General features: G+C 40.6%; 1 protein-coding gene across 1 annotated transcript in view; it reads left to right on the top strand.

Annotated features, from left to right (window-relative positions):
* Nucleotides 1–19,982, top strand: part of BICD1 (BICD cargo adaptor 1) — a 332,377-nt gene that overhangs the window by 242,143 nt on the left and 70,252 nt on the right. Inside the window, exon 3 of the mRNA XM_042781286.1 lies at nucleotides 16,209–16,361. Within this exon, the coding sequence (XP_042637220.1) occupies nucleotides 16,209–16,361 (153 nt within the window). The remainder of the gene's footprint in view (nucleotides 1–16,208; nucleotides 16,362–19,982) is intronic.

Genomic DNA, 19,982 nt, shown 5'->3' with positions numbered 1-19,982 from the left:
GCCATTGTCCCTTTCATGCTAAAAAGATTAACTTCCCCTTCCCAATCATTTTAAGTATAAGCACACCCATGAAAGCATGTAAGCCAGCCACTTCATGACTTTATTTCTCCCCATTTTAGATAGCCAGTGTCTAAATTGCCCATCCTGTCAAACCAGTACTCTGAGGAGACACACATGTTCCTTTCTCTGAAGAATCTTCTGTTCCGGTTGGAACTTTGAGCAGCTGCATCCATAAGCAAAGTCCAGTCCAGAGCAGGCTATGAAATTGCAGCAATTACACCAGCTCAGGGTCAAGCATCCTTTTCTTCATTCTGTCAGGTTCTGGTCAGTTCTTCCTTAGCCATCCAAGCTAGGTTAGTAGGTATCAGCTGTGAGCTTGGGCATTCACATCCCTCCCTGCACTTCAAACCAGCCGTCCCCTTCTCTTTTTCTGTCATCCCTAGCCCCCATTGGCTAGGTCAATGCCTGTAGGCTCAAGATTCCATAAACTGTCTGTACTTCAGAACAATCAGCCCTGTCTCTCTCATTCCTAGCCTCCATGGGCTAGGACAATGGGTGCCAAACTCAACCCCTTTCTTTATTGCTGCACCTACCCCACTTCTACTCATTAAGTGGACCCAGGTGGTTACCACAAGCAAGCGCACTAGACTGCCTGCTCTCCAGTTGGATGACTATTTTAGATTGAATGATCCAGGAAAACTTGTGGAGATGACTTTTGGGTTGAGATTATAATCAAAATGTAGAGCAATGTGAACAAGAAGAAGAACATCCAGGCAGAAGAGACATCTGGTTAAAAAACAAACAAACTCTAGAGCTGGACCCAATTTGAGATCTTTAAGGAACCAAAGGAAGGCTATTGAAGGGGCAATAGTGGCTGAGTAGAATGGTACCGATAAGATCTTTTGGTGGGTAAGAATCAGATCACGTAGAGCTTTGCTGGTCCTGGAAAGTTTTGAGAATCATCAGCATGTGTTGTTGTTAGCTGCCCTTCAGATGATTCCAACTCATAGTGACCCTATGTGACAGAGTTGTTGTTGTTGTTATGTGCCGTCGAGTTGGCCCCAACTCATAGCGACCCCTCCTTGGGTTTCTGAGGCAGTATCACTACGGGAGTAGGATTGCCCAACCTTCCTTCCGAGGAGTGGCTGGTGGGTTTGAACCGCCAGCCTTCTGGTTAGCAGTCAAGTGCCTTAGGCACTATGCTACCAGAGCTCCTTATGTGACAGAGTAGAACTGCCTTAATAGAGTTTTCTAGTCTGTAATCTTTACAGGATCAGATGACCAAGTTTTTCTCCTGTGGTGCCACTGGATGGCATGTGTTGTTGTTGTTGTTGTTATGTGCTGTCGAGTCAGCCCCGACTCATAGCAACCCTTCCTTGGGTTTCTGAGGCAGTATCACTACGGAAGTAGGATTGCCCAACATGTAGATGGATATTTATAGCCAGAGGCTGGATGAGGTTGCTTATGGAGAGTTAGTAGATGGAAAAGGGGAGGGGCCTTACTACAAACTTGGAACATTCAACATTTAAAGGTTGAGCAGAGAAAGAAGGAAACAAATAAAAAGGCCCTGCAGCAAAGTAACCAGTGAGGTTAGAGGTTAGATGTCTGGAAAATCAATAGAAGAAAATGTTTCAAAAAGTAAATGCTGCTGAAGAAGTCAAGTAAGAAAAAATCCAGACGTGGTCACTGAATCCAATGGCAGCATGGAAGTTGATGGCTTTGACAAGAGCAGTTTCAGTTCATGGAGACAGAGTGAGAAAACCTGTACCGTATGCCTCATCCTCCCCTTCTCCAGCTTTCACCACCTGGATCTGAGCATCTGAGCTGTCTTCCTTTACTCTTCTCTCAGATCCAGGAATTTCTGTTTTAATTATCCAAATTACTATTACTGCTTATAATTACTTATAGGACATCATTAACTCTCACTTTAGCTTTGTTGTAAAATTTCTTTTTATCTTTTTATCCACTGCCGTCAAGTTGGATCCAACTCTTAGTGACCCCTCCTTGGGTTTCTGAGGCAGTATTACTACGGAAGTAGATTGCCTAACCTTCCTTCTGAGGAGTGGCTGGTGGGTTTGAACCGCCAGCCTTCTGGTTAGCAGGCAAATGCCTTAGGCACTACACCACCAGAGCTCCCACAACTCTTTTTAGGTATGTTCATTTTCATCAGGCCATCGTTCTTCACCCACCTCCCCGTGATTTATTAATCCCATCAATCCAACAAGTAAATGTTGTTAATTCTAACTCTGAGATGTTCCTTAATCTATCTCCTCCTCAGTATTTCTCATCGTCTTTTCTCACTTTGGGCTGTCAGAGCAACTGTTTGGTTTGTTCTCTGTGATTCTTTCCTCTCCTTATTAAGCTCTACCCTTCTTAAACTCAGAGTGGCTTGTCAAAACATAGATCTGATCACATGGCTCTTTTGCCTAAAAACATGGATGATTCTCCAAACTCCTTTGTTTAACACAGATTTCCTGCAAATTCAGTTTGCTGCAGCCACACCAAACTGCACCATTTCCAGAACTACAAACTTCTTAAGAACTTTAGAGATTCCAGGCACTGTGAAATTATTTTGGTTCCTCCCCATTGCCTTAAAGGTTAACAACATTGGACTGTAATTTGACACATTTTATCTGATGAAATAACAACTTATGCCAAAAATGATTAGCTGTTTCCTACATTCTTCTTCTCGTGCCCTTTGCTGCTGCCTAAAGAAATCCTCAGTCTATTGGGTATTTTATCACTGCCTTCAACACAAATATGACTGTTTTCCTTCTTAGGTTCACCTCTGACTAGAAAGTCTGTCCTCTTCTTTATCTATGCAGTTAATGTCACTTGCCCTACAAGGTTCTACCCAATGTAACTTGCTTTATAAAGCTTTTCTTAACTCACCCAGGAGAAATTGATTGCTCAGCCCTTTGTGTGTGAATCTCTGTAACAGCACTTCCTGCCTTGTGTTACAGTAAATACTTTGTGCCTCGCATCCCTGCTGTTCTTCCCGTGTTATGTCATTTTTGTTGTTGATAGCTGCCTTTGAGTCATTCCCCTGACTCATGGCCACCACATGCACAATGGGATCAGCCTGTTGTGATCCGTAGAGGTTGTAGTTGCTGATTTTTTCAGTAGATCGACAGGCCTCTTTCTAACCTGTCTTAATCTGGAAGCTCCACTGAAACATGTTCAGCATCATAGCAACATGCAAACCTCCACTGGCAAGTGGGTGGTGACTGTGCTTGAGGTGTGCTGCCTGTACATCAACCCTGGGCCTCTCACACAGAAGGTGAGAATTCTGCCACTGAATGACAATTAGTCCTGTGTTCTATCATTAAAGGCTCCCAATTACCATATGGAATTCCTGGGTGGTGACAATGGTTAATGTACTAGGCTACTAAATTAAAGGTTGGAGGTTCGAGTTCACCCAGAAGTGACTTGGAAGAAATATCTGGCAATCTCCTTCTGAAAGTCAGCCATTGAAAACCCTGTGGAGCACAGTTGTAGTCTGACACACATGGATTTGGTGTGACTCAGAATAAACTCATTGTTGTTGTTGTGGTTGTTAGGTGCTGTAGACTCGTCTCTGACTCATAGCAACCCTATTCACAGCAGAACAAAACACCGCCCAGTCCTGCGCCAGCTCCATGATCCTTGCTATACTTGAGCCCATCACTGCAGCCACTGTGCAATCCATCTCGTTGAGGGTCTTCCCCACTTTCATCGACCTTCCACCTTACCAAGCATGACATCCTTCTCCAGGGAATGGTCCCTTCTGATAATATGACCAAAGTAGGTGAGACGAAGTATGGCCATTCTCGCTTCCAAGGAGCATTCCAGCTGCACTTCCTCCAGGACAGATTTGTTAGTTCTTTTGGCAGTCCATGGTACCTTCAGCATTCTTTGCCAGTAACACTACTCAAAAGCATCAATTCTTCTTCAGTCTTCCTTATTCATTGTCCAGCTCTCACATGCATATGAGGCAATTGAAAATCACATGGCTTGTGTCAGGCGCATCTTAGTCTTCAAGGAGACATCTTTGCTCCTCAGCACTTGAAAGAGGTCTTTTGCAGCCAACTTGCCCAGTGCTATACGTCATCTGATGTCCTGACTGCTGCTTCCATCAGGGTCGATTATAGAACCAAGCAACGTGAATTCTTTGACAACCTCAATCTTTTCTCCATTTATTGTAATGCTGCTCATAGGTCCAGTTGTGAGGATTTTTGTTTTCTTTATATTGAGATGTAATCCATACTGCAGACTATATTCTTCAATCTTCATCAGTAAGTGCCTCAAGTCATCCTCACTTTCAGCAAGCATAGTTGTGTCGTCAGCATATCACAGGTTGTTAATGATTCTTCCTTCAATCTTGATGCCACATTCTTCTGCATATAGTCCAGCTTCTTGGATTATTTGCTCAGCATATGGATTGAAAAAGTATTGTGAAAGAATACAACCCTGACTCACTTCCTTCTTGATTTTAAACCACACAATGTCTCCTTGTTCTTTTTTGAACAACAGCCTCCTGGTCTATGTACAGGTTCCTCATGAGTACAATTAAGTGTTCTGGAATTCCCATTCTTCTCAATGTTATCCACAGTTTGTTGTGATCCACACAATCAAATGCTTTTGCATAGTCAATAAAGCACATTTAAACATCTTTCTGGTGTTCTTTGCTTTGAGCCGAGATCAATCTGATGTCAGCAATGATATCCCTTGTTCCACGTCCTCTTCTGAATCCAGTTTGCACCTCTGAAAGTTCTCTGTTGATATATTGCTGCAACCATCTTTGAATTATCTTCAGTAAGATTTTACTTACATGCAATATTAATGCTTTGTTCAATAATTTCCAGAGTCTGTGGTATCACTTATCTATTGAATGGGTACAAATATGGATCTCTTCCAGTCAGTTGGGCAAGTAGCTGTGTTCCAAATCTCTTGGCATAACCGAGTGAGTGCCTTCAGTACGACATCTGTTTGTTGAAACATCTCGGTGGGTATTCCGTCAATTCCTGGAGTCTTGTTCTTCGCCAGTTCTTTCAGTGCCACTTTGACTTCTTCCTTCAGTACCATTGGTTCTAGATCATATGCCGCCTCCTGAAATGGATGAAGAGCTACCAGTTCTTTTTTGGTACAGTGATCTGTGTATTCCTTCTATCTTCTTTTGATGCCTCTTGCATTGTTCAATATTTTGCCCATAGAATCTTTCAATACTGCAACTCAAGGCTTAAATTTTGTCCTCAGTTCTTTCAGCTTGAGAAATGCCAAGCGTGTTTTTCCCTTTTGGTTTTCTAACTCCAGGTCTTTGCACATTTCTTTATAGTAATTGGCTTTGTCTTCTCAAGCTGCTTTTTGAAATCTTCTGTTCAGCTCTTTTGTCTTGTCATTTCTTCCATTTGCTTTAGCTACTCTCTGTTTAAGGGCAAGTTTCAGAGTGTCTTCTGACATCTATATTGGTCTTTTCTTCTTTTCTTATCTTTTTAATGACCTCTTGCTTTCTTCATGGATGATGTACTTGATGTCATCCCACTATTCTTCTGGTTTTCAGTCATTGGTGTTCAATATATCAAATCTGTTCTTTAGATGATCTCTAAATTCAGGAGGGATATACTCAAGGTCATATTTTGGCTCTTGTGCACTTGTTTTAATTGTCTTCAACTTCACATTGAACTTGCATATGAGCAGTTGATGGTCTGTTCCACAATCAGCTCCTGGCCTTATTTTGGCTGAAGATAATGAGCTTTTCCGTTGCCTCTTGCCACAGATGTAGTCTATCTGATTCCAGTGTAGCCCATCTGGTGAAGTCCACATGTATAGCCAACGTTTGTGTTGTTGAGAAAAGTATTTGCAATGAATAAGTCATTGGTCTTGCAAAATTCTATCATGTGATCTCCAGCATTATTTCTGTCACCAAGGCCAAATTTTCCAACTACCAGTGATTCTGCTTTGTTTCCAACTTTTGCATTCCACACTTGATTGCGTGTTTGGTCAATTTCAGACTGCGGAAGGTGATAAAATTCTTCAATTTCCTCATCTTTGGCTTTGGTGGTTGGTGTGTAAATTTAAATAATCATAATATTAACTGGCCTTCCTTGTAGACATGGATATTATCCTATTACTGACAATATTGTACTTCAGGACAGATCTTGTAACATCCTTTATGATGATGAATGCCATGCCATTCCTCTTCAATTTATTCTTCCCAGAATAGTAGATCATATGGTTAACTGATTCAAAATGGCCAAAACCCATCTATTTCAGCTCACTAATGCCTAGGATATCAATCTTTATGTGTCCCATTTCATTTTTGACAACTTCCAATGTTCCTAAAGTTATACTTTGTACATTCCATGTTCTGATCAATTAACAGATGTTTGCAGCTGTTTCTCTTCAATTTGAGTTGTGCCATATCAGCAAATGGAGGTCTCAAAAGCTTTACTTTATCCTTATCAGTAAGATTGGTTATACTCTGATGATGCAGCCTTTTCCCAGTTGTGTTTTGAGAGCCTCTGACCCAAGGGGCTCATCCTCCTGCACTGTATTGGACAATGTTTCTAGGCTGTTCATAAAGTTGCACAGTAATGTATCAAACAGTGTTTCACTGCTATTCATAAGGTTTTCCCTGGCAACTCTTTGAGAAGTGAATGGCCTCTTCCTTCTTCCTATTCTGTCTCAGTCTGTAAGCTATGTTGAAACCTGTGCACCATGTGCAACCCTGCTGGCATTTGAAACACCAGTAGCACAGTCTCAAGCCTCACAGCAGCATGCAAGCCACCACAGTACAACAAACTGACAGACAAGTTTGTCTCCCTTATTGTTGTTGTTGTTGTTATGTGCTGTCAAGTCAGCCCCGACTCATAGCGACCCCTCCTTGGGTTTCTGAGGCAGTATCACTACAGAAGTAGGATTGCCCAACCTTCCTTCCAAGGAGTGGCTGGTGGGTTTGAACCACCAGCCTCCTGGTTAGCAGTCAAGTGCCTCAGGCACTGTGCTACCAGAGCTGTTCAAAACCTCTCTGCCCTCCCCTTACCTGGATCCCTGCTGCTGCTCGCTTTGTCGTCTCCCTGTCTTCCCTCCTACCCCTGCTTTCCTGCCTCTTGGGGAGTGGGGCCTGGGTCCCTTCCCTTACCTGGATCCCTGCCACTGCTTTCTCAGTCATCCTCATTGGCATATGGTTATTACTGGTTGTTATTGATGTTGTTGAATGCCATCAAGTCAATTTAGACTTATAGCAACCTCTAGACAGAGTAGAACCTCCCCATTGAGTTTCTTAAGCTGTAATCTCTGTGGGAGTTGATCACCAGGTCTTTTCTCACGTGAAGCTGCTGGCTGGGTATGTTTGAACTGCCAGCCTTTCAGTTAGCAGCTAAGAGCTTAATTAATTGATTAGGATCCTCATTTTACAGATGAGAAAGCTAATGGGTTTGTCCCGCACCTCACAAGGCTATTGTTAGCATCTCACATGACAATAAATGGTAAATAGTTAGTTTATAAAAGACTAATGGCTGTGTAACTAGAAGGCATTTTTTTTTTTTTAATTTTTATTGTGTTTTGGGTGAAAGTTTACAGAGCAAATTCACTTTCCATTCAGCAGCTTACATACACTTTGTCTCACAACATTGACTGTAATTTCCCACAGTGCAACAGCTCCCCTCACACTTCTTCCCCAAAGTCACATCTTCTGTGTGTCCTTCCCTCCCATGTACTCCTCCCCCCTCCCCTGAGCTGTCTCCCTGTGCATACACAGCCCTTCTGTTCTCCCATGATTGATCTCTCCAAGGAGTGTATCTACCTAATGTAGATGTTCAGCTCATATGCCTGTCTTTTTTTAGGCTGGAAGCCATGGGAGTGGGTTCACTTCCAGACCTGAAGGGCAGCTAGGGGCCATAGTGTCAGTGGTTCCATCAGACCAGCAAAACTGGTCCCTTTTTTTTTTTTTAAATGATTTTGAGTCTTGTCTGGAAAGCATTTTAAAAATGCAGTATTCATTGTGTGGTGACTAATGTTTATGTCCCTATATTCTTACCTCTTGCCAGTAGGAGAGGGAATTTATTATTCCTACATGGCAGAATCCTTTTAATGTTAATTAAAATAAAAAACTGAAAAATGCTAGTATATCCAGGTGCAGTACAGATAATGAGGATCATCTACCCCAAACATGTTATGCTTTTTCCTTGAGGAAAGCAGCATCTCTGGTCTCTGTGGGTGAAACAGTAAAGCTTTCCCCATTGTGCCAGTTTCTCCTCTGCTTCATTTTTCTTATCTCATTATTCTTGATGAAAGTTTTTCAGTAGAGCTCAGCACCTTCTTGCAGGAAGGAAAATATTATAGGACATAAAGAGTAGGAGGAGGGAAAACTGCAGGGGCAATCTTTTAAATTTATTATGGAAGCAAAGAATATTGCCCTTAGAATTTGATCTTTGGCACTTAGAAAAACAGAGATTTGTAGCAAAATAAAGAAGACTGATTTTCTAGCAAGTCTTTCGTTTCACTTAATCTCCCAGTCCAAGCTCTTTCTTTTTCTTCTCTTTTCCTTAAATAACATTAATTTTCATTACCTTTTTTTTTTTTTTAAATGAATTATTTGTCTACTAATCCTTTGCCTTGGTTTTAAATTTGTCTGGACATTTACTATTCTACTATATAAGATTTTATGGTAAATTCTCAGGATATATGAGCCAGGTTTCTGGCCATTACATCTTTTATAATCTATATATTCATGTTTTTCAGAATCTTTTGTACCTTAATATTTTCTTTATAATTTTGTATAAATGATATCCAATTTGTAAGACTTTCTTATATCTTTATACATATTGAATAAAGAAAACTATATATCACTCACTGAGTTAATGATAGATCTTTCAGGAAATAGGAAAATGGTATTAAGTTTCATGTTTCTTCAAAATAAAAGAATTTAGGACAATGTTACTATTGTAACATTATAGGAACACTACTATTTTTCATTCTATGCTTATGTAGTACATATGCTCAAAGTATTTTGTGAAGACCAGGGGATAAAGTAATATTTGGGTTTCCATGTAGCTCAAAAACATATTGAATAAGAATTACAACAAGTTTAGTTGTTTCACATATTTAGTTATATTTTAATTCAAAGTGTGTTGTTCTCCATTTTTTCCTTCCCTGAAGAGCAACTGAAAAAAAAAAAATTATTGTGGGCTGGTCAATTCCAGTGCACAGCAACCCTATAGGGTGAATAGAACTGCCCCTTAAGGTTTCCAATGCTACAATCTTTATATAGAAGCAGACTGTCACATCTCTCTCCCTCTAAAAGACAACAAAAGATAAATATCTCATCATCGATGCAATAATATCCCTCTTTGTTTTGGTTTTAGCTGTTTGTATTCCTGTTTTATTATTCATTCCATGGTACAAGGGCTCAAATAGTGCTAGATATTAGGGACACAGTGATGCATGAGACAGAAAAGGCCCTTTTTATTCAAATGAGAGAAGGAATGTAATAATATAAGTGACTAACTAATTTCAAGTAATGATTGAGTGAGTAAGCTAATTTCAAGTAACAATTAGTGCTATTAACTCAACAATTCTTCTGAGTATCTAGTCTAAGCTAAATATTGACTATAAAGTAAATTATTCTGGGTGATGGGGGAGAGCAGTGAGAGTAGAGCTGTTTTATATCAACTGTTCAAGAAGGCCTCTCTGAGGATACAACATTTGAACTAAGACCTAAATGACAAGCAGAAGATAGGTTTCTTAATTTAAGTCTGTGGATTGGAGGGTGTGTTAGATTGGGTTCTCTAGAGAAACACAAAAATCAACAAAGCATATAAAGAGAGAGAGAGAGAGAGAGAGAAAGAGAGAGAAATTTATCTTAGGAAAATGGCTCACAAATGTATAGAAGCCGGCAAGTTCAAAGTCTCTGGAGGAAACTTCGGCTGGCGGCAGCCTTAGCTTCCGCAAGCGCAGGGGGCTGATAAATTCAAGGCTGGCAGGCAGTACACTGGTTGTTGACTCCAACAAAGATGAATCCAAGATTTCCGGGCCGAGCGGTAGGCTGCTCACTCACGGGGAAGTTTGTAGTCCTCACACCATGGTTGCAATCCCTCAAAGAATATGCCCCTTCCCAGGATGTCCCTGGATATCTTGGAAGCAGGCCACACCCCTAGGGAAACTCCCCTTGGGCAGACTGGCCACTCAGAACACAGTCATCTGATCCCATTATGGGAACAACCACACAGAACTGGGGTCCAGCCAAGTTGGCACACAGCTCTACCTATCACAGAGGGTCTGTGGGTAGAATTCAGGAGACCTCTAAACTTGGAAATGCTTGGCTTCTAACCAACATGTTGGCAGTTAAAACCCACTAGCCTGTCTGTGGTAGAAAGATGTGACAGTCTGCTTTTATAAAGATTACAGTCTTGGAAACCCTGTGAGACAGCTCTACCTTGCCCTATAGGGTCACTATGAGTTTGAATCAACTCAATGGCAATGGATATAAGCTTGGGTAGGAAAAATAATGACATCTTTCTTTTCACTAAACTTTGGCTGAATTTTAGCATTTTCTTCCATTTGAGTATAGGCAATAAAGTCCAGTAGTATTAGCAGTATATGTTACTTTGTGGTGAATAGAAAGCATAGATATTTTCATATCACATTTTGATTATTGACAGGTATCATCTTGAAGTATCATCATTGCTTTGAAATTATGTATTTCTTAGATCCTCACTAGGTCTGATTATATATTTGTATTAATAAAGAAACAAGCGTATTTCTGTGCTGGTAAATATTACTGTGTAACAAGTCACTCCAAAATTTAAGGGCTTAAAACAATAGCCCATGATTCTTTCGTCAGTCATTTAAGCTGATCTCACCTAGACAGCTGATGAACTTGCGTAGGGCTGCTCACATGGCTGCAGTCATCTGGCCATTCAACTGGGGCCACATAGTCCAAAATGGCCTCACTCACACGCTTGATAGCTGATGGCTGGCTCTAGCCAGTTGGAACATTCCAATATTCTTTCTGGGCCTAGGTTTCAAAAGTTCTTGTAGCTCACAGACAGCAAGTGTATGAGCTTCAAGGACTTTTGAGACCTAAGCTCAGAAGTGCCACAACATCACTTCCACTGTGTTCTGTATGTCAAAGCAATTCAGAAGGCTAGTTTGAGAGGAAACTCCATCCACAAGGGTGAACCACATGGATGTGTGATTCATTGGGGGCCATTTCTATAATAATCCACCCCAATTACCATATCATAATTTTAAAAAATAGTTTAATAATTTAATTTTAACATAATTGGTTTCTCTGAATTCCCAGGTATATGGTAGAGCTGACAAGGGGCAAGGTTGTAGTCACTGCTTGGTCACAGCCAGCTACCCAGAGGGACCAAGTAGTTGAACCTGTGGGCTCGGGACCATAGTCTCAGGGGACATCAAGCTCAATTGGCATAACATACTATACAAAACATTGTTCCACCTCCTACTTTGGCGAGTAGCGACTGGGATCTTAAAAGCTAGCAAGCTGCCATCTAGATGCAGCGTTGGGTCTCTCCTCGTCCAGAGCAAAGAAGAATGAAGAAAACCAAAAATTCATGTAAACAATTAGTCCTACCAACTGGTACACCATCTGATCTGCAGCCTATAAGACTATGAGACCAGAACTAGATGGTGCCCAGCTACCACTGTCATCCACTTGGAAGGGGATCTATGTAGGAGATCCTTGATAGAGAGAGAGAACAATGTGGAATAAAACTCAGAATCATTTGGAGAAAAAAAAGGGGGGGGCGGACTAGGTTTGCTGGTCTGATAGAGCCTGGTGGAACCACTGAGACTATGGCTTCTAGCTGCCCTTCAGGTCTGGAATTGAACCCACACTTGTAGCTTCCAGGCAAACAAAAAACAGGCATATGAGTTGAACATTTACCTGAGGTAGATACACTCCTTGGAGAGAACAAGCATGGGAGAAAGAAGGGCTCCTTATGCACAGGAAGATAGCTCGGGGGGCAGGAGTGCATGGAGAGATGGACACAAGGAAGAGAACTCTTGGGAGGAAGTAGGAGGGGAGCTGTTGCATTGTGGTAAATTGTGGTCAATGTCATGAGACAAAGTATATGTGAACTGCTGTATGGAAAGTGAATTTGCTCTGTAAATTTTCACCCAAATCACAATTAAAAATAATAATAATAATAATAATTGGTTTCTTTTGTAGTCTTGTCTCTTATTTTATACCCTGTAAAGCTTTATTCTAAGAAGAAGGTCATAGGTTTCATCAGATTGTCATAGAGGGCTGTGGTACAAAACAAAGTTGAGAACCCCAGATCTGAAGGCAGAGAGTTCTGGAAAAAAGAGTGAAAAAGTTTCAAGGGAGGAGAAAACTGTACTCTCTGGCAAGATGGAGAAACAAGATGCTGTGGCTGGAACAGAGTGATTGGGGTGGGAGGAGTGGTTGGAAAGGGAAGCAGGCCCAGATCATGTACCTTATTTGGAAGATTTGGAAATTTGCAGAGGGATTCCCCACTGCACGGAAAATGGGTATTGTGTTCAAATTGCATTTCAGCCATTTTGGTCTTTGCTAACTTTCATTGGTTATCCTACCTGACTTAATGAAACTTTGGTATTCCATATGTCTATTGTGATATCAGGGAGCTCTGGTAGCATAGTGGCTAAGGCACTTGACTGCTAACCAGAAGGCTGGCGGTTCAAACCCACCAGCCACTCCTCGGAAGGAAGGTTGGGCAATCCTACTTCCGTAGTGATACTGCCTCGGAAACCCAAGGAGGGGTTGCTATGAGTCGGGGCCGACTCGACGGCAAATAACAACAACAACAACATTGTGATATCAGGACCTGTTGCTTGTAAAGAATACTTGGACAGTAGCTTTCCAGAGCTAGTAAAACCTTATTCCAACAGGATTATGTACCAACATTTAATATTTCATCAATTTGATCATATTTACTTAAAATAATCCTCATTAGAAAAACAAGCAGTATAAGTACCCCATCCCCTCCTTTTCATTTATGTATTTTTTTATTATTATTATTATTATTATTTAGGAAAATCATTGAAGACATTGAACAAACTGTAATTTCAGAACTCTCTCAAATTGTTTTAACACGTGACCCATAGCAGGGTAGCACCCCTTTAAGAGGTCAGCATTGATATGAAAAGAATGAAGCTTCAGACTGGGCATAGGCAGTTATTAATTATCAATTAATGAAGCAGGAGGAGATGACTCTATTGGAGTGGTTTATTACAATGAGAGCCAAAGAGAGAAAAGCCAGGCAGTCTAGAAAGCTTTCTGATTAACAAAGGAGCCCAAACCCCTATGAGCAAGTGATGTCGTACATACTAAGTTGCATGCAAGTTTCTAAGACAGCCAGTTAGTTTGTACAGCCTCAGGATTGATAATTACATTCCACAGGAGAGTACATTAAATATATGAAGTCTGGGCATCTCCAGGGAACTCTTCACAGTCTAGCCAGAGAGCTTTTATGATGAGAAGATACAGAATAGATATAAATCTGATGTTGAAAGAGCCTTTGCCCTGCAGAAGTTAAGATTTATATTTCTATCACCAAGTCAAATGACTTGCAAACATTGTCAGCTTTCATACTTATCTGACAGTGACTTTCTGTCTTTCCCCTGGAAACAACAGCTGCTACCATCCTGAGATCGGCAACTAGCAACTACTATTTAGACTCTGCAATCTCTTAGAATATTTTTTTTTTTTTTTTACTCAGAACTAAATCAGTAATATGGGGCTCACAGTTTTCTTTGTTTACATTAAATATTATGGGTTTAAAATTTGCTGTTTCCACGTAAGCATAAGCAGAACCAGGAGAGAGCTGTACTTAGGGACTAAGTCTGTAGAGAAAATCACCATGTTTAGACAGTGATGATTATAAAAATCAGAATCAAAGGGAATTATTTAAGGTCAAGATCTGTAGAAAGTGAAGCAGAATGAGGAGAGCTTGAAAATATACACAGGACAGTCAGGTTTTATCTTAGGGTGGGTCTTCTGTTAGGACAGAGACCTTTTAAATTGTTCACATGATTGCAGATGTCACTGCCCCCTCATCCCAAGGTAACTATTGTACAGACTTGAATGACCAGAGATTGATTTTGCATGTTTTTGAATTTTATACATATGAAATCATCCATCCTGTAGTCTTTTATACCTGACTCCTTTCACTCGACATTTTATCAGCGAGATTAATCTACATGGCAATTCGCAGTAGTTTATTCATTGTTAACCCCCCATAATTTTATATCAAAGGTCAGCAAACTATGGCCTGTGGGTCAAATGTGGTCATGATTCATTTTTTTTTTTTTTTTTTAAATATGGATGTCCAAGTGTTGCATCCCAGGAGGAAGGTTGGGCAATCTACTTTGGTAGTGATACTGCCTCGGAAACCCAAGGAAGGGTCACTATGAGTCGGGTCCGACTCGACGACACATAATAACAACAAGTATTGGATAAGATAAAAATGTGATCTTTGGTTTTGGTACTTTTCCTTCAAATTTATCTTTATTTGAGTAGGAAATAAATCTAATGAATCTTGAGGTTTTTTTTTAAAAAAAAAAGTTAACACGTTTATATTCCATTCCATTATTGTAAATGTATTACATGTACAAATGTATACATCTATTTTATTATAGGTCATTATATATTTTGAACTAAAACATAGCTTATACTTGTTATACAACTTTAGGAAAAAAGCTGGATATTTTACTTAATTGTATTATTTATATGCTATACCTTTGCATGTAGGAGTTCTGATGGAGTAGTGGTTAAAGCATTTCATAGTTCAAAACCACCAGCCACTCCACTGGAAGAAGATGAAGCAGTATGTTTCCATAAAGATTTACAACCTTGAAACTCTATGGGACTGTTCTACTGTCCCATAGGGTCTATCTGAGTCAGAATCAACTCTGACAGTAGGTTTTTACTTTTGCACGTAAGACCTGGTGGTACATGTTTGTTGTAAAAAAAAACTTCACATGATCCAGAAGGCTATAAAACTCACACAGGCATTTTCTCTCCTTCCCTATGAATGGCCCAATCCCCGCCCTTAGAAATAATGATTATTGACAGTTTTTAGATATTCTGACAAATTTGTGACTTGTGTGTGTGTGTGTGTGTGTGTGTACGTATATGCCTTCCTTTATTTTTAATACAAATGGGATCCTACTATGCATGCTCATTTATAACCTGCTTTATATATTGTGGCATAGTACCTAAGGCATTTTGACTGCTAACCAGAAAGCTGGTGGTTCAAACCCACCAGCCACTCCTTGGAAGGAAGGTTGGACAATCTACTTCTGTAGTGATACCACCTCAGAAACCCAAGGAGGGGTTACTGTGAGTCAGATCCAATTCGACAGCAGTGAGTTTGGTTTTTGGTTTGGTTTTATATATTAATAAAGTATATAGCTCTCCATTTTAGTACATCAAACTCCTCCTTATTCTCTTTTTCTCATTTTCATAATTTTATAATGTTCCATTCAATTAATACATGATAATTTATTTAATTGCTCCCCTAACTCACTGCCGTCAAGTCAGATCCCACTCATAGTGACCCCTCCTTGAGTTTCCGAGGCAGTAGCACTATGGAAGTAGATTGCCCAGTCTTCTTTCCAAAGAGTGGCTGGTGGGTTTTTACCGCCAGCCTTCTTGTTAGCAGTCAAATGCCTTAGGCACTACACTACCAGAGCTCCCATTGTTCCCTAATAGAAAACATTTAGACTGTTTCTAGTTATTTGTGTTTTGTGTAAGTATATGTGGATTTGGGAGCTCTGGTAGTGTAGTACCTAAGGCACTTGACTGCTAACCAGAAGGCTGGCGGTTCAAACCCACCAGCCACTCCTCAGAAGGAATCTACTGAGTAGATTGGGGCAATCTACTTCCGTAGTGATACTGCCTTGGAATCCCAAGGAGGGGTCGCTATGAGTCGGGGCTGATTTGATGACACATTACAACAACAACAACATATGTAGATTTATTTTTTGTTTTGTTTATATCTGTAAGAATATCTTTAAGAATGATTTTTAGAAGTGGAATTGCTCTGTCATATGCCTTTAAACTTTTGATAGATAGCATTAGATTGCCATTCAAGAAGGTTGTACTGATTTAAACTCTGTGAAGTTCTTATTATTACCTTTTATCTACCAAGACTTTAGCTCCACTTCATAAAATCTAGAATAAGAAAATTTTGCATTAATTATTTATTCTATTGTTTCAGAGCAATGAGATGGTAGAACTTCAGAGAATACGAATGAAGGATGAAATCCGAGAATATAAGTTCCGGGAAGCCCGACTTCTTCAGGACTATACTGAACTAGAAGAAGAAAATATCACATTACAGAAACTGGTGTCCACATTAAAGCAGAATCAGGTAAGGTTTAAGGAATTCTCTTGAGTTACACTCCAGATGGATCTGTAGCTTCTAACTGCTAAGGTTAAATCTTATGTTATGGATTGAGTTGTTTTCCCCCAAAATACGTGTTTTAATTCCTAACCTCTACGTATAGGGTCCCTATGTGTTGGAATCCACTTGATGGCAGTTGGTGTTTTTTATTTTTATGTATATACATTTTTAATGTGTGTGGCTATAATTCCATATGGAAATGGGTAGTCTTTGTTATGTTAATGAGCCAGGATTAATGTAGGTGTGTCTTGAATCTTCCTCTTTTGAAATGAAAGATGTTAAACAAGCAAGGAAGCAGAGATGGGGGAAAAGAGATGCCAAGGCACGTGAAGGTTGCCAAGGAGCACAAGCGCAGAAGAGATAAAGAGCTTCCTTTTGAGCCAACTGAAAGAGAAAGCCTTCCCTTAGAGATGACACTCTGAATTTGGTCTTCTAGCCTGCTAAATTGTGAGAAAATAAATTTCTGTTTATTAAAGCCACCCACTTTGTGATATTTCTGTTATAACAGCACTAGGTAACTAAGTGTGGTATGAAGGTTGTATGTCAACTTGACTGGGCCTGGTTGAGTGGCTGGGCAGCTGGTGGTCATTATTCCCCATGATGGTACTGGCCATCAACTCCATGGTGGATCTACCACAAGCAGCTGAGTAGCTGCTTTAGGGATGTGGTCTGCTTCTTGTGTATAACAAGCGGCTTTGGGAATGGTCTCTAATTTATGGCAGCTACTGCATATAGCGGAGTCATTGTTCAGCAGCCTGTCATGGTCTGCTGATCTTGGGACTTTCGATGGACTTGAATTAGTGGCCTGCTGTGTTGTTTGGTAATATTGGGACTATGCCTTTTTACTTGTCAACCTTGGGTTTGTCAGCCTCAGCAGCCAGCAGCTGCCTGAGTGAAGAAAACCTCCAGCTTCAGTGGGTGGGGAGCAGGAGGCAAAGTTGAAACCCAGGGTTGAGGGGCTTTCACCCAATCCCTAGAGCCTGGAACTGTGAACTCAAACCGTCCAAACTGTAAGAAAATAAACTCCTGTTTTTAAGGCCATCCCATTTGTGGTATAGTCCCGTTAAAGCAGCACTAGGTAACAAAAACACTAAGACACTGGGAATGGGGTGCTGCTGTAACAGATACCCAAAATGTGGAAGTAGTTTGGGATTTGGGTAATGGGTAGAGGCTGGAAGACTTGGGTTAGTTTGTTTAAATTTTATTGTGGTGAAAACGTACAGAACAAAACATTCACCAACATAAACAACTTCTACATTTATAGCTCAGGGACGTTGGTGATATTTTTCATGATGTGTCACCATTATTGCTGTCCTTTTCCAAAATATTCCACCACCATTAGCATAAACTCAATGCCCAATAAACAAACGCTCCCTCTTGGCCCCCTGCTGGGAGAGTTTTAAAGTGCCTAATAGTAAATACATAGATTGCCTTGAAGAGCCTTTGGTAGAATTTTGAACATCAAAGGCAATTCTGGTGAGGGCTCAGAAAGAAGTGAGGAGAAGTGTAGAGAAAGTCTCTGTTGTTTTAGAGAATATGTATGGCTCCAGTAACAGAATGATGCTAGGAATGTGGATGTTAAATATGTCTCTGGTAAGGCTGTAAAAGAAAATAAAGAATGTGATTGGAGGAAGAACGGAGCTTCCTATGCAATGGCAAAGAATTTGTCTGAATTATGTTCAAATGTTTGGTGGAAGGTAGAACTTGTAAGTGATGAGCTTGGATATTTGGCTGAGGATATTTCTAAGCAGGATCTTAAAAGGGTTGTGTGGTTTCTACTTGACATTTAAAGTAAAATGTGAGAAGAAAGAGATGCATTTAAAACTGAACTATGCAAAATGAAAACAAAACTTAAAGATTTGGAAAATTCTATTGTACAAACTAAGAACATATATTCTAGAATTTTTGCCAAGGATGTGGCTACATAAACTTTTGTTAAAGAGGCTAAGCCTCTGACTTATTGATCTAACCAACTGTCACAGCAGAAAACCCATTAGACTGTAGGGGACAGAGAAAAAGTGAAAGGAAAGAATGCTGTGTGTCTCTTGGAATTCTACAGGAAGGAAGCAGGCCAAAGGAACTACATCTGCTGTCCTCCGAAAAAAGAAATGAATCCCTGGAGCAGTTCAGAAATCATCAGAACTGTTGGAAGGAGCACAGGAAGTAGAGCTACCTCTGTCTCACAGGGTGGGGCCACGGCTTTGAGGTCTCAAAAGGTAGAGCCATGGCCACCTAGGTTTCAAGGAATTAGGTCTTCACCAACTTAGTTTTGGAGTGTGAGGCTGCCATTAAGTTTAACCAAAAGGATGGGGCCACTGCCCAGAGATGAGGGGCCTGGGCTGCCATGCCCAAGGGGCGGAAAAATGGGGCCTTCTTGGCCTGAAGGGATAGAGTTGTCACTCAGATGGACTAGGAGAATGGGGCCACCCCAAACTGAGGGAGTAGAGTTGCCATTCTAGTGGACCTGAAAGGCAGAGCTGAAGTCCAGGGCCAAGGGACCTCCACTCTGAATCCAGAGGACCTGGCCAATACCCAGAGTCTAGAGGGCAAGGCCATTGTCTAAATGGTCTCACAGAACAGAGGATTATTTCCAAACTTTGAGAGCTAATGTAAATTTTTCTGGTGGGTTTTATTATTTGCTTGATGCCTGTTTTCCCTTCTTTCCATCCAATTTCTCCCATTTGTAATGAAAATATCTGCCTTGTGTCTGTTTAACCATTGTAATTTGGAAATAGATAATTTGTAATCTAGATTTCACAGGTCCACAGATGAAGAGGGATTTTGCCCCAGGACAAAATATGCCTAAAGTTTCACCCATATTTGATTTAGAAGATGAGATTTTGGATTTGGAGTTGATTTAAGATTTTTGGGATAATGTCATGGGTTAATGTGTTTTGCTTGTGGGAAGGAAATGAATTTTAGGGGGCCAAAGGATAGAATGTTACAAGTTGATTTGTGCCCCTAAAAAATATGTGCTGTGGTTCCTGACCTTTATGCCTGTGGTTATGGTAGCATAGTGCCAAAGGCACTTGACTGCTAACCAGAAGGCTGGTGGTTCAAGCCCACCAGCCACTCCTCAGAAGGAAGGTTGGGCAATCTACTTCCGTAGTGATACTGCCTCGGCAACCCAAGGAGGGGTCGCTGTGAGTCGGGGCCAACTCCACGGCACATAACAACACAACATAATTCCATTTACAAATGGATTGGCTTTGTTACGTGAATAAGGCAGGATTAGTGTAGGTGTGTCTTGAGTCGATCTGTTTTGAGATATAAAAAGGATTAAATAAGCAAGTGAGCTAGCAGAGATGGGGGAAGAGAGATGCCAAACCACATGAAGATTACCCAGGAGAAGCTCAGAAGACACAAGGTCTTCCTCCAGAACCGACAGAAAGAGAAAGTCTTCCCCAGAGCCAGCACCCTGAATTTTGACTTGTAGCCTCTTAAACTGTGAGAAAATAAGTTTCTGTTTGTTAAAGTCACCCATTTGTGGTGTTTCTGTTATAGCAGCACTGGATGACTAAGACACTCAAGAAGGAAGGTGCTCACTTTTCCTATGTTGTTGTTGTTAAGTGCCGTCGAGTTGTTTCC

This window comes from Orycteropus afer, unplaced genomic scaffold (assembly GCF_000298275.1).
Source record: "Orycteropus afer afer isolate SDZICR_OR568_19922 unplaced genomic scaffold, OryAfe1.0 scaffold00100, whole genome shotgun sequence".
NCBI lineage: Eukaryota > Metazoa > Chordata > Mammalia > Tubulidentata > Orycteropodidae > Orycteropus > Orycteropus afer.
Note: the sequence above shows the minus strand (reverse complement) of the source record. Positions and strands in the feature narration are given on the sequence as shown.